The 15,262-nt window shown below is 38.2% G+C and overlaps 2 protein-coding genes across 2 annotated transcripts; one reads left to right on the top strand and one right to left on the bottom strand.

The window, feature by feature from the left end:
- Positions 1 to 2,112: 2,112 nt before the first annotated feature.
- LOC114075186 lies at positions 2,113 to 2,954 on the bottom strand. The gene is made up of 2 exons (XM_027913491.1): positions 2,822 to 2,954; positions 2,113 to 2,756 (listed from the first exon to the last, which is right to left on the bottom strand). The coding sequence occupies exons 1-2, from the start codon at positions 2,952 to 2,954 to the stop codon at positions 2,113 to 2,115; spliced, it is 777 nt and encodes a 258-aa protein (XP_027769292.1).
- Positions 2,955 to 7,595: 4,641 nt separating this feature from the next.
- LOC107020703 lies at positions 7,596 to 12,616 on the top strand. Its single transcript, XM_015221165.1, has 5 exons — positions 7,596 to 7,865; positions 7,930 to 10,559; positions 10,721 to 11,457; positions 11,502 to 11,800; positions 12,053 to 12,616. Exons 1-5 carry the CDS (start codon positions 7,596 to 7,598, stop codon positions 12,614 to 12,616), a joined length of 4,500 nt encoding a protein of 1,499 aa, XP_015076651.1.
- Positions 12,617 to 15,262: the final 2,646 nt, after the last annotated feature.

The following is a 15,262-nucleotide window of genomic DNA, read 5'->3' as shown; positions in this document are numbered from 1 at the left end:
CGCCTTGATAAAAGGGGAGGAAGAGTCTTTGTAGATTGACAAATCCCCCTCACCATGAACAATCACCTCTTGTCGGTCGTATTCAAACTTAATCATTTGATGCAACGTTGAGGGGACTTCTCCAGCCCTATGCACCCATGGCTTCCCCTACAATAGATTGTAGGACGCGTTGATATCCAACACTTGAAAATTCACAGCGAAATCCACAGGCGCTATGGTTAGTACGAGCTCTATCTCACCAATGACATCCGATTTTTGACCCATCAAAAGCTCTAACACATACATTGTTGGGTAGGACCCTTTCAGCACTAACATTCAATTTCTGTAGAGTTTATAAAGGACAAATATTTGCTCCAGATCCTCCATCAATTAGAACTCGAGTGACATATAAAGCTCACACTTTACAGTGATATGTAGGCTTTGGTTATGTCCTGTTCCTTCTTTGGGTAGTTCATCATCTGAAAAGGTGATGCGGTTTACCTCAAATATTCTCCCAGCAATCTTCTCTAACTGACTCACTGTAACTTTACTAGGAACGTGTGCTTCATTCAAAATTATCGTTGCAGCCTTAGGATGTTCATCAGAATGTATTAGCAAAGACAACAAAGAGATTTGGGCTGGAGTTTTTCTTAATTGTTCCACCACGGAGTAGTCTGATAGTTTCATCTTCCTTAGGAATTCCTCTGCCTCTCCTTCAGTGACCGGACTCTTTATTTGTATTTGGTCATTTTTAGTTTTCCTTAATTCCATCGGGACATAACATCTTCCTGAACGGGTTATTCCTCCTACTTCATCTATTTCTTCATCAATTTCTTTTCCCTTGTATGTCACGACAGTAGGCTCATAATTCCGGGGAACAGCTTTGGGTTTAGTCATTGGGAGCTGGGATACTGGCCTGATAATCACAGGAGGAATATGGGCCCATTGCACCATCAAGATAGGCTTGTTTGGCCTTTTTGGAACAAACGATTTTTCCTTACTCGGACTTGCCCAAACATCTTCAAGGGCTCCTTTCACAGTTAAGATGGGTGTGTTTGATGGACTCAACTTTTCTAACACACTTTCCGCCCCTAAAGGCATCATTTTTGTTAAATCAACAACATTTGCTGACTTCTCAATGCCAGTTCCAACCCTAAGGATTGGCTTATACGGAGATGCAAACTCTTCATGACCCTTCATCATTTCCAGCATGTTTGTTTCAGTATGCCTCGGCAATGGATTTTGATTGATGTTGGGTCCACTCGGACTTTCAACTATAATTCGATTAGAATCGATCAAATCCTGAATGGCCCTTTTCAAATACCAACATCTCTCTATGTTGTGCCCTGGGGCATTAGAACAATATGCGCAGTGTTGAGAATAATCCAAATTTCTCGGGGGAGGATTCGACATCTTTCTCTCAATAGGACTCAAAACATTCAACGTCCTTAATTTTTGAAACAAGCTAGCATACGACTCCCCAATAGGAGTGAACTCACCTTTAACGCCATTTCCCTTTTTGTATTGTGGTCTAGGACGGAAAGGAATTCTAGCAGTATTTTGATGAACTTGTGGGGGTGGTGGATGATTTTGTGGAGTTGGTGCACGCCATTGTGGATAAGAAGGGGGTGCAATTGGTTGTGCATTAAAAACATGATATGGAGTGTATGGGATAGAATATTGTGGAGCTTGGGAAGGAAAATAGTGTTGTGGGGAATTACCTAGAACATGAGTCCTAGGCGCTGATACAATAGTGGCCACATCCTCCCTTCTCTTCTTCCCTCCAATATTTCCAGAACCATTTTGAAGCACTTGTGTTGTGGCTTTTAAGGCAGCTTGACTTACAATCTTTCCAGACTTGATGCCATTTTCCACCATTTCCCCTACCTTAATAACTTCAGCAAATGTCTTCCCAGCGGCAGAAAGCAGATAGTGAAAGTAATCAGGTTCTTGCGCCTGGAGGAAAATGTCAATGATCTCTGACTCCTTCATCGGTGGTTTAACCCTAGCAGCTTGTTCCCTCCATCTGATAGCATATTCACGAAAATTTTCCGTGATCTTTTTCCTCATGTTGGCTAATGAGGAGTGATTTGGCACAATGTCAATATTATATTGGAATTGCTGTACAAAACATCAAGCCAAATCATCCCTTGTGTGCCAGTTGGTGATATCCTGATCTATGAACCATTCAGATGCAATCCCTACTAAGATTTCCCCAAAATAGGCCATAAGTAACTCTTCTTTGCCCTCTGCACCTCTCAATTGGTTGCAATATCTCTTTAGATGAGCTATGGGGTCTCCGTGACCATCGTATTTTTTAAACTTTGGAGTTTTAAAACCAGCAGGCAAATGGACGTGAGGAAACATACACAAGTCACTGAACGAGATGCCTTTGTGGCCTCCTAATCCTTGCATATCTCTTATACTTTGTTCCAAACTCTTCATTTTCTTAGTCATTTCTTCATGTTCCTCATTCTTGACCATCTTCTCAATTTCGACAGGGAAACTATATTGATGAATGTGGGGATGAGAGCTTGGAATTTTAATGGCCTCTTCAAGAGTGTAACTCTGATCACGCCGAACTTTGGGCGGAGGATCGCTGTTGGATTTTGGCACCATCGTTGGCTGCGGGATGCTGTTAGTTGGGGCAGTTGACACAAAGAGTGGATTACTTATCACAGGGGTATTCGAAGGGCGCACCATAGAAGTTCCAGTGACATTGGATGTGTTAGCATAGGGGCCGAATCCAGGGGATATATCGGATCGCTTGTCGACACCTGGATAGGGGGAGACATATTTGTATTAAAATAGTCTCAGATTGAAGACGGTGGAGGTTGTCCACTCATCCAAGCCTCGTACATCTCTGCCATTTGTTGTTTTAACGCCCTTAATTCTGTTGTCCCTGTTTCTTGTGAAGTCATCTGGTTTTGGATCTCCTCATCATTGTCCGATTCATTTCCGTCTTTGGGGGCCATTTTCTGTTTCCCTTTCGATCTTGTGTTGTAAGGATGTGATGCCAGTTTAACCACAAACCAACTACCTTTAAGCTAGTGTGTCTCTCTTTATTTCTCTCTCTCTCTCTCTCTCTCTCTCTCTAAATAGAGTAACAAACCAATTATGTTAAGAAATTATGCACATTGCATCCACATACATACTTCTAATATGGAGGACCTTATGTTTCATCCCGGCTTACCTAGGCATTCTTCTCTTCATTAGTTTTCCAAATTATTATTATTATTATTATTTTCTTTTTTATTTTTTCTTTCTTCTCTCTCTTAAAAAATGATAATCATAATGATAATAAATAAATAAATAAATTGCGCGAAAAAGGGGTGTGACATCCCTGACGACTCCGCTGGGGACTAGAATTCGAGCTTGTAAACATGGACTTCTACATGACTTTATTATTTATTTACATACTTATCGATTTGTGAATATTGTGTTTAATGGCATAATATGTTATTTGCTTGCTTATTTACCCTTTTGATAATATGTGAATTATCATATAACTATCTTCCCTCGCGCATCCATCTGAGTCTTCTGAGATACCTTATTCGGAGATGCGATTACACTCCCGAGCCATGAGATACCAGAGATGCGGCAACACTCCTGGGAAGGATTCTATAGTAACACATGTCTTAGGATTGGAAGGACTAACAGTGAGGCCAGAAAGCCCTGCTACTGGTAAGCTGTCCCTTCTCGACTCGAGTAGTCCGCTCGTTTTATGGCCAGTCTAGACACCTTCCCTATTAGATTGTTTACCTAGTAAAAAAAGCCTCAACAATGACTATCCCTAATAGGATTCGATTTATTTGCATCATGCATAATGTTGAATAAATGGGGAGCTCGACACAAGGGTCGAACCTGTCTAGGAGAAGTATCCCTACTTGAGACTATCATGTACATTATTTGTGTTACTTGTTGCATTATTGGGAAGACTATACAAATGTTGATCGGCTTTAGATGAATGAATTATAATGAAAAATTAATTATAACGAAAAATACCAAATTAAAGTTTTGACGTAATCCTTTTATTAAACACAGTTTTTTCTATCAAAATTCATATTTCTTTTACAAATAGAAAAATCTATCATTACCATCAAAGTTTTTCTATATATAAAAAAAAGATTGAAAATTTAATCAACAAAAAATAAAATACAATCGAATATACTAATATTTTTAGTTTTGGAAAAATTTTAAGGGCTATTTATATATATATATTTTTTCTCATTCTTCCTTTAATAACCATTTTTTTTAAAAAAAAATTTAAATAAATAAAAATAAAAAATAAACAAAAATTGCTTTTTTTGTGTGTGTGTATGATTTTTACGTTATTCTTATTAAAAAAAATTAATTATAAAATAAAAAAATAAAAAAATTATTTTTTTTTGTGTGTATGATTTTTTCGTTATTCTTATTAAAAAAATATATATTTTATTAAGCCTAGTTTGTCACTATCATAATATAGGAAAATATGAATCCATATGGAAAGGGAGATAAGAGACAAAGAGAGGATCAATCACCTCGATTCATGATATTGGATAAGGCCCCGACACTCTTGAAGACATGGTATGAAAATATGACAAACCATGGACGAGGAATGGTGTTCAAACGCTTGGGATTTCTACGAAGCCTTTTGTATGTTGAGCCACGACGGGATTTGATAGAAGCACTAGTGCATTTTTGGGACCCGTTAAGGAATGTATACCGTTTTTTCTGGTTGTGAACTCACCCCCACCCTTGAGGAGATAGGGGCATTCATTGGAAAGGGTAAATATCTTCACAAAGGAGAGCCTATGATACCAAAACATATTAATGGGAGGAGGTTTCTAGAAATACTGCATATAAATGAGAATGATATAGGTGGTTGTCTCGATAATGGATGGGTCCGTCAGAATTTTTGTACAAAAGATATGACAAAAGTGATGGATTCAAAGTGTATGGAAAGAAACTTCGCAATAATGGGTGTCGTCTCACCTGGGAAGCACACAGTTATGATGCCTTCGTGGTGGCTTTTTTGGGGATCATGGTATTTCCAAAAAAGGGAGGAAAGATTAGCATGAACTTAGCTGCAGTCATTACAGCTTTTGAGAAAAGGCCTAATATCACCCTCGTACCAATGATTCTGGCAGACATCTATCGTGCTTTAACTATTTGCAAGGATGGAAAAGACTACTTTGAGGGACGCAATATGTTATTACAACTATGGATGATTGAACACATTCGTCATCACCCTTATGCAGTGGACTTTAAAGTAGAATGAAATGATTATATTGGAGGCCACAAAGAAAGAATCAAAAATCATAGTTCTCCCAAGGGTATTAAAGCTTTGAAGCAACACCTCAATAATCTGACTGGTGACAAGATTGTGTGGAATTATCATTGGTTTCCATCGGCCGAGGTAATATACATGTCTACTTTTCGATCATTCATCGTCCTAATGGGTCTTCGAGGTGTCCAACCTTACATGCCACTTAGAGTTATGCGACAACTTGGGCGACGCCAGTTTCTACCACTTAATGAAGATATGCGGGAATTCATGTATGAGTTTCATCCCAAGATACCTTTAAGGCAATCAGAGATATTTAAGATTTGGGGGGATGCATACTCTCAATTCCCCACGATATGGTGAAGGATCGCACAAGAGGCGAGGTGGACCAAGCGTACTCAGACTGGGTTCATGATCAGCCCTTCCTAAGGTTATGACAGAAGGGTCAATAAAAGGACCTATAGATCGAGAAGCAGAAATTGAGGGTAAGATTAAGCAAGCTCGCCTCAAAGTCGAAAGAAGCTACAAATCTACTCTGGATATCCTAAGTAATGACCTGAAAAACGCTAAAGAGGAGTTGGCCCAACGTGATGCGATATTTGAATTTAGAGTTAGAAAACACCGCTCTACCATTCTAACCTTACAAGAAGACTTGGGCATTGCCATAGGCGCTATGGAGCAACAGGAAGAAGAGTATAAGAAAGAAAAGACCCAGCTTATCTGCGCATAGTCTAGACTCCAAACTCAAGTTAAAGCCTCTATGGAACGGGAAAGAGAAATAGCAAGGCGTTTCAGTGCTTATCAGGTAGACTGTGAGATTGAGAGAGGTTAAAGGATAGCCGAGCGAGATGCACTCCACCTTCAAATTGAAGAGCTTCAAGAACAAAGGGAAAATTTGACGCATGAAGTCAATAGTGCTTACCACTGGTTACAGAATTGTTATGACAATATGGATGAAGCCAGAGACCGAATACTACAACTCAGGGATGAACTCAACAATGTTTATGCTAGATATTTACACCAGAACGATGAGAGGTTGGGCCGATAGGCCCGTGCTTTTGCTCCATATCTACCGAAAGCGTTGGCGAAGATTTATAAGGGTCTTGGAGATGATTGAGATTCGAGGATTCAGTTTCTTTTCGAGTCTATTTTCTTAGTAGTATTTCATTTTATTTTACTATTATTTTTAGTTTTTTCTCTTTCTTTTCGTTTTGTTATTTTATTTCATTTAGAGTCCATCTAAGTCCTAGGTACTTTTTTTTTGTTTGTTTGTTTTATTCAAATCATTGTTTAAAATATTTGAAAATGAATGAAAAAGATTTTCTTTCGGTCACCTTATGTGCATATTAAAAAAAATTAATTAATATCTTTCTCAAACTACGCAAGATCTGATTCATGGGCAAAACATGATACGTAGGCAACCCAGGGGGTTCGATCCAAATTATTATTATTATTATTATTATTTTTTATTTTTTATTTTTTCTTTTTTCTTTCTTCTCTCTCTTAAAAAATGATAATCATAATGATAATAAATAAATAAATAAGTAAATAAATAAATAATAATAATAAAATATTAAAAAACTAATGAAGAGAAGAATGCCTAGGTAAGCCGGGATGAAACATAAGGTCCTCCATATTAGAAGTATGTATGTGGATGCAATGTGCATAATTTCTTAACACTTATCGGTTTGTTACTCTATTCAGAGAGAGAGATAGAGAGAGAAAGAGAGAGAAATAAAGAGAGACATACTAGCTTAAAGGTAGTTGGTTTGTGGTTAAACTGACATCACATCCTTACAACACAAGATCGAAAGGGAAATAGGAAATGGCCCCCAAAGACGGAAATGAATCGGACAATGATGAGGATATCCAAAACCAGATGACTTCACAAGAAACAGGGACAACAGAAGGGATAAGGGCGTTAAAGCAACAAATGGCAGAGATGTATGAGGCTTGGATGAGTGTACAACCTCCATCGTCTTCAATCCGAGAATATTTTAATACAAATATGTCTCCCCCTATCCAGGTGTCGACAAGCGATCCGATATATCCCCCTGGATTCGGCCCCTATTCTAACACATCCAATATCCCTGGAACTTCTATGGTACGCCCTTCGAATACGCCTGTGATAAGTAATCCACTCTTTGTGTCAACTGCCCCAACTAACAGCGTCCCACAACCAACGATGGTGCCCAAGTCCAACAGCGATCCTCCGCCCAAAGTTCGGTGTGATCAGAGTTACGTTCTTGAAGAGGCCATTAAAATTCCAAGCTCTCATCCCCACATTCATCAATATAGTTCCCCTGTCGAAATTGAGAAGATGGTCAAGAATGAAGAACTTGAATAAATGACTAAGAAAATGAAGAGTTTGGAACAAAGTATAAGAGATATGCAAGGACTAGGAGGCCACAAAGGCATCTCATTCAGTGACTTGTGTATGTTTCCTCACGTCCATTTGCCTGCTGGTTTTAAAACTCCAAAGTTTGAAAAATGCGATGGTCACGGAGACCCCATAGCTCATCTAAAGAGATATTGCAACCAATTGAGGGGTGCAGAAGGCAAAGAAGAGTTACTTATGGCCTATTTTGGGGAGCTTAGTAGGGATTGCATCCGAATGGTTCATAGATCAGGATATCACCAACTGGCACACATGGGATGATTTGGCTCGATGTTTTGTACAGCAATTCCAATATAATATTGACATTGTGCCAGATCGCTCCTCGTTAGCCAACATGAGGAAAAAGATCACGGAAAATTTTTGTGAATATGCTATCAGATGGAGGGAACAAGCTGCTAGGGTTAAACCACCGATGAAGGAGTCAGAGATGATTGACGTTTTCCTCCAGGCGCAAGAACCTGATTACTTTCACTATCTGCTTTCTGCCGTTGGGAAGACATTTGCTGAAGTTATTAAGGTAGGGGAAATGGTGGAAAATGGCATCAAGTCTGGAAATATTGTAAGTCAAGCTGCCTTAAAAGCCACAACACAAGTGCTTCAAAATGGTTCTGGAAATATTGGAGGGAAGAAGAGAAGGGAGGATGTGGCCACTATTGTATCAGCGCCTAGGACTCATGTCCAAGGTAATTCCCCGCAACACTATTTTCCTTCCCACGCTACACAAGATTTTGTCCCATACACTCCATATCATGTTTTTAATGCACAACCAATTGCACCCCCTTCTTATCCACAATGGCGTGCACCAACTCCACAAAATCATCCACCACCCCCACAAGTTCATCAAAATACTGCTAGAATTCCTTTCCGTCCTAGACCACAATACAAAAAGGGAAATGGCGTTAAAGATGAGTTCACTCCTATTGGGGAGTCGTATGCTAGCTTGTTCCAAAAATTAAGGACGCTGAATGTTTTGAGTCCTATTGAGAGAAATATGTCGAATCCTCCCCTGAGAAATTCGGATTATTCTCAACATTGCGCATATTGTTCTAATGCCCCAGGGCACAACATAGAGAGATGTTGGTATTTGAAAAGGGCCATTCAGGATTTGATCGATTCTAATCGAATTATAGTTGAAAGTCCGAGTGGACCCAACATCAATCAAAATTCATTGCTGAGGCATACTGAAACAAACATGCTAGAAATGATGAAGGGTCATGAAGAGTTTGCATCTCCGTGTAAGCCAATCCTTAGGGTTGGAACTGGCATTGAGAAGTCAGCAAATGTTGTTGATCTAACAAAAATGATGCCTTTAGGGGCGGAAAATGTGTTAGAAAAGTTGAGTCCATCAAACACACCCATCTTAACTGTGAAAGGAGCCCTTGAAGATGTTTGGGCAAGTCCGAGTAAGGCAAAATCGTTTGTTCCAAAAAGGCCAAACAAACCTATCTTGATCGTGCAAGGGGCCCATATTCCTCCTGTGATTATCAGGCCAGTATCCCAGCTCCCAATGACTAACCCCAAAGCTGTTCCTTGGAATTATGAACCTACTGTCGTGACATACAAGGGAAAAGAAGTTGATGAAGAAATAGATGAAGTGGGAGGAATAACCCGTTCAGGAAGATGTTATGTCCCGATGGAATTAAGGAAAACTAAAAATGACCAAATACAAATAAAGAGTCCGGTCACTGAAGGAGAGGCAGAGGAATTCCTAAGGAAGATGAAACTATCAGACTACTCCGTGGTGGAACAATTAAGAAAAACTCCAGCCCAAATCTCTTTGTTGTCTTTGCTAATACATTCTGATGAACATCGTAAGGCTGTAATGAAAATTTTGAATGAAGCACATGTTCCTAGTAAAGTTACAGTGTGTCAGTTAGAGAAGATTGCTGGGAGAATATTTGAGGTAAACCGCATCACCTTTTCAGATGATGAACTACCCAAAGAAGGTACAGGACATAACCAAGGCCTACATATCACTGTAAAGTGTGAGCTTTCATATGTCACTCGAGTTCTAATTGATGGAGGATCTGGAGCAAATATTTGTCCTTTATCAACTCTACAGAAATTGAATGTTAGTGCTGAAAGGGTCCGACCCAACAATGTATGTGTTAGAGCTTTTGATGGGTCAAAAACAGATGTTATTGGTGAGATAGAGCTCGTACTAACCATAGGGCCTGTGGATTTCGCTGTGAATTTTCAAGTGTTGGATATCAACGCGTCCTACAATCTATTGTTGGGGAGGCCATGGGTGCATAGGGCTGGAGCAGTCCCCTCAACGTTGCATCAAATGATTAAGTTTGAATACGACCGACAAGAGGTAATTGTTCATGGTGAGGGGGATTTGTCAATCTACAAAGACTCTTCCTTCCCTTTTATCAAGGCGGATAATGAGAATGAGGCACTAGTTTATCAAGCTTCTGAGGTAGTGGTTATTGAGCATGTCCCCGAGGGGAGTGTCATTTCAAAACCAAATATGCCCATCGCGTCTGTAATGGTGGTGAATGAATTGCTGAAACATGGGTTTGAGCCGGGTAAAGGCTTAGGAATCTGCTTGCAAGGAAGAGCTTATCCTGTGAGTCTACGAAAGAGCATCGGTACTTTTGGCTTAGGCTACCAACCTAGAGTCGAGGACAAAATGAAGGCAAAGAAGCAGAAGAGAGATGTATGGTCACTTACCAAGCCTATACAACCAATCTACAAATCTTTCATCAAAGCCCGCGCAACAGAATCTTATCAATCATCTTTTCCAGAGCCAGTGATGAAAGTAAGCGAAGAAATGATCAACTATTTTCAAGATTTATTTGTCGAGGTTGATATGGTGGAACTCGGAGAAGGCACTAGCGACAGAGATGTGCAATTCATTGGTCCTGATGTCAAGCTAAACAATTGGTTCCCCGTTAAAGACGAGTCTTGGTAGTCTGTCTTGTTTTTTCTTTTGTCATCCGATTCGTTCAAGGATTGTAATTCGGATTTTATCTTGTCGTTTTATTTCGAACTCTCTATTTCCCTTTTCAATAGGATGTAATTTCATCTTTTTTTCAGTCTAATATATTTGTTCGTTTTCTTTTATGCAGTTCTTTCTATGCCGATTCTAGTGATATGACATGCATGCAGAATTTTTCGCCAGATCTTAATATCCAATCTAATCTTCGACCTAATATTGAAATAATAAGTCAAGAAATCGAATATGATGAAGACAGATTATTTGAAGAAGTAAGGAGGGATTTCAATCATTTTGAAAATAAGTCAAATCCAAATATGAGTGAAACTGAGACGATAAATTTGGGGGATCATGAAATTATTAAGGAGACTAAGATAAGTGTACATGTTCGACATCAAAAGGACGATATAATCCAGGCCCTGTTTGATTACAAAGATGTTTTTGTGTCATCTTATGATGACATGCCTGGATTAAGCACTGACATGGTTGTTCACAAGTTGCCAATTGATCCTAATTTTCCTCCGATAAAGCAGAAGTTGAGAAAACTCAAAATCGACATGAGTGTAATAATTAAAGAGGAGATCACAAAACAACTTGAGGCCAAAGTCATTCAAGTCTCTCAATATCCTTCTTGGTTAGACAATATCGTACTCGTCCCCAAGAAAGACGGCAAAGTTCGAATGTGTGTTGATTATCGTGATTTGAATAAGGCAAGTCCAAAAGATGATTTTCCTTTGCCTAACATCCATATTTTATTGGATAATTGTGCTAAACATGAGGTTGCATCTTTTGTGGATTGTTATGCGGGCTACCATCAGATTATTATGGTTGATGAAGATGTAGAAAAAACATCTTTTATCATTCCATGGGGTACATATTGTTATCGTGTTAGCCTTTTGGATTAAAAAATGCAGGGGAAACTTATATGAGAGCAATGACAACCATGTTTCACGATATGATGCATAGAGGAATCAAAGTTTATGTGGACGATGTTATCATTAAATCTAAAAAACAGTCAAATCATGTGAAAGACTTAAGGAGATTCTTCGAAAGGCTCCGCAGGTATAATCTCAAGCTTAATCCTGCAAAATGTGTATTTGGAGTACCATCGGCGAAGCTTTTGGGGTTTATAGTCAGTCGAAGAGGTATCGAGTTGGATCCTTCAAAAATAAAAGCAATTCAAGAATTGCCACCTCCAAGGAACAAAACTGAGGTTATGAGCCTTCTAGGTACGTTAAACTACATCAGCAGATTCATTGCTCAACTCACAACAACTTGTGAGCCTATCTTTAAGTTGTTGAAAAAGAATGCCACAGTCGAGTGAACCGAAGAATGTCGAGAAGCTTTTGAAAGAATTAAGAATTACCTATCGAATCCACCTGTGTTGGTTCCTCCCGAGCCGGGAAGACCTTCGATATTGTATATGTCAGTACTGGATAATTCTTTTGGTTGTGTACTGGGTCAGCATGATGACACTATGAAGAAAGAGCGGGCCATTTATTACCTTAGCAAGAAGTTTACCGTTTACAAAGCGAAGTACACCCTTCTTGAAAGAACGTGTTATGCCCTAACTTGGGTAGCACAGAAGTTGAAACATTATCTTTCATCTTACACTACTTATCTCATCTCTCGTATGGATGCGTTGAAATATATTTTTCAAAAGACCATGCCCACAGGAAGGCTTGCGAAATGGCAAATATTGCTCACAGAGTTTGACATTATCTATATAACGCGGACCGCAATGAAAGCTCAAGCATTGGCAGATCATTTGGCAGAGAACCCTATTGATGAAGAATATGAACCACTTAAAACCTATTTTCCAGATGAAGAGATATCTTGTATAGATGAAGTTATTCACGATAACAATCAAGGTTGGAAGTTATTCTTTGATGGTGCCTCTAACAGGATAGGAGTTGGAATAGAAGTTGTTCTTATGTCTAATCAGGGGAGTATTACCCTATATCAGCCCAACTTAGATTCTATTGTACTAATAATATGTCTGAGTATGAAGCGTGCATTTTGGGTCTAAGGTTAGCTGTTGACATGGGCATATTCACCTTTTTATATGTTCCAAAAACTTTAGGGGGTTACAATCCCAACCTTAGCTGGTACAATGAAAACAAGCAATACAAGAGAATTTTTGAAGAATCTTTTATTTCTTCATCATATAAGTCACATAAATTCTCAATTACATTTGCATCACATTTAAATCAGAATGGTCAACTAATCATGCCAACTGATCTTTATTTCAGTACACATATAGTTTACTTTTGCATGTGATTCCATCAGCATGCCCATGTTTGTGTGCAACAAACACGAGGAAAAAATGGGTAATATATATAACCCTCTTCGATTGTAGTAATTTAAAAATATTAAATCTTTTCATAATTTATAGTCTCAATATTTCTTTTCAATTCATCCGAAACTTAAAAAGTTTCTTTTGAGACTTACTACAACCCAATATAATTCCTTTGATAATAGTACAACTCGTTAGAGCTTGCAATTTGATTTTGTGTACTATCACATATTCCATGACAACATCCCTATGGTGAGCATCTCCTTCAATGAGGAAATTATATTGTCATGGTCAAAATCATTACGAGCAAGACATGTTTCTTGCTTTACTTTTGTTGTACCATAGGTACACAACTAATGACAAATTTGTATTGCCACACAATAATGACTACAATCCTTATTAGGGAAGAACTATTTTTTTCTTTTGCCCTTTTGGTAGTTCACAATAAACATACCATAGTGACGTATAAACATACAATACCATTAACTACTTCTGGCAAATAAACTTTATTTCCTCTCAAACCTCCCGTAGAGGTGAATATTTCATTTTTTTTCTCAAACCTCCCATAGAGGTGAGTTGTGGCATATATTCAACCCATAATGATTTTATCACATCTTGACCCATTCTCTTATAGAATGGTCGAGCATTCACGATACTCATCACAAGTCACATTCTCTTCAAGGAATGGACTAATCATTTGTATGTACTTCATAAATTTGCATTATAAGTACATTGTCATGATTTTAAAATTCATCATATTTCCACGATATTCCTCAACATCACTTTGTAAGATCAAGTGTACCATCACTTTATCTTCTTGTCCTTTGATGGAGGATTTATAAACTTGTCAAATTATTGGGTCGACAACATTCACAAGTCCAATGTCCTTTCATACCATTTTGATAATGAAAACTGCCTTCACATTTCGAAGGACTATTTGGAGAAACCATAGTGTTCTTCCTTTTATAATTACCACAATGATGACTATTATAATTCCGTCCCTTCATGCCCTTTTTCATATCGTTAATCATTTTTCATTTTTCAGACTAATTATTTACTGCTACCACATTCATACGATAGAATGGAGCAAGTCAACATCAGATTTCAAAGTTATCATATGTTGCTACCACATTCATACGATAGAATGGAGCAAGTCAACATTAGATTTCAAAGTTATCATATGTTGCTACCACATTCTCAAGGAATGAAGCAAATTCAATGGGACAAATTTGAAGGCTTTTCATCAAAAATATATTATTTTTCTTAGTCATTATTTTATCATCCCTATGGTGCATTGGCTCAAACTCAATGTCTTACCTATATAAGGCGTGTTACGCCATGATTCTATTTGACTTGAACCCAATCATGGTGCATGAAAACTCAAATTGATGTCTTACCCTTTTTGTGCGATAGAACTTGAATCTATCGTCTTATCCTCAAATATTTTTCATTATGGTGCATCCGGACTTTAACCTAATGTCTTCTTCGATTTTCTCCTTCCTTGTTGGCTAGTACGACCTCTTACAAAAGAGTCCACTAGTTTCATCACTTTTGTATTCTTCAAAATTCATCCGCACATCACAAGAATTAAGTGCTTGCCGCACTTGCTCAAGTTTGATAGGTTGTTTCCTATAGATCATTGAATTCTCAATATCACGATATTTTAAAGTCAATAAAAATAGCAAAGAACATGCAAGTGTCCCCTTGTCCTTTTTAATTCGAGCAATTTGTAAGTCCATCACAAGTTTATTGAACACATCTAGATGGTCTTGCAACAAAGTACCTGAATCCATCTTAAATGAATGAAGACGCTGTTGTGACAACATCCTTGTTTTCACTGATCGGTCTGGTAAAGCCCTTTCAGTCTTTCCCATAACTCGTAGGTCGTCTATTCTGTATTTGTATTCACTTCACAAAGTACGTTAGTTGCAAAGGACAGTTGGATTACACTCAATGCATCTCCTTCAATATTTTCCTTGTTGGAATCTGATATCTTATCGGGGTACTTTCCGTCAATAGCATGGATTAAACCTTTCTTCCACAGTAACGCCATCATCTGGATCTTCCAGATATTGAAGTTGTTGCACGCACTTAATCTATCAATTTCAAAGTTCATGGAACTCATTTTTACTTGTTCTTCCTTTTCTACTACAATGTATTTGGAACAACAGAAAACCAAGTAATTATTTTTTGATGTGGAAGTTCAGGTTGTGCTCCAACAAAGAGCATACTCACATAGAACATTAGCTTTGTTACCAATTGTTACCAGAAACGTGAAATTAATGAATTAGGAAGAACAACAATATTTAATGTGGTTCGAATAAAAATAATTCTACGTCCACCAAAGAACAACTACGCCAATATTTATTTCACTCTACA

Source organism: Solanum pennellii, chromosome 1 (assembly GCF_001406875.1).
Source record: "Solanum pennellii chromosome 1, SPENNV200".
In the NCBI taxonomy this organism is placed as follows: Eukaryota; Viridiplantae; Streptophyta; class Magnoliopsida; order Solanales; family Solanaceae; genus Solanum; species Solanum pennellii.
Note: the sequence above shows the minus strand (reverse complement) of the source record. Positions and strands in the feature narration are given on the sequence as shown.

Excerpts from the sequence above, each read along its gene's own strand:
- LOC114075186 (XM_027913491.1), bottom strand. The coding sequence starts at position 2,954 with ATGGCCCCCAAAGACGGAAATGAATCGGACAATGATGAGGAGATCCAA. Across the intron at positions 2,757-2,821 it reads GATGTACGAGGCTTGGATGA|GTGTCGACAAGCGATCCGAT; the intron begins GTGGACAACCTC and ends CCCCCTATCCAG.
- LOC107020703 (XM_015221165.1), top strand. The coding sequence starts at position 7,596 with ATGACTAAGAAAATGAAGAGTTTGGAACAAAGTATAAGAGATATGCAA. Across the intron at positions 10,560-10,720 it reads CCCGTTAAAGACGAGTCTTG|TTCTTTCTATGCCGATTCTA; the intron begins GTAGTCTGTCTT and ends TCTTTTATGCAG. Across the intron at positions 11,801-12,052 it reads CTCCAAGGAACAAAACTGAG|CATGATGACACTATGAAGAA; the intron begins GTTATGAGCCTT and ends GTACTGGGTCAG.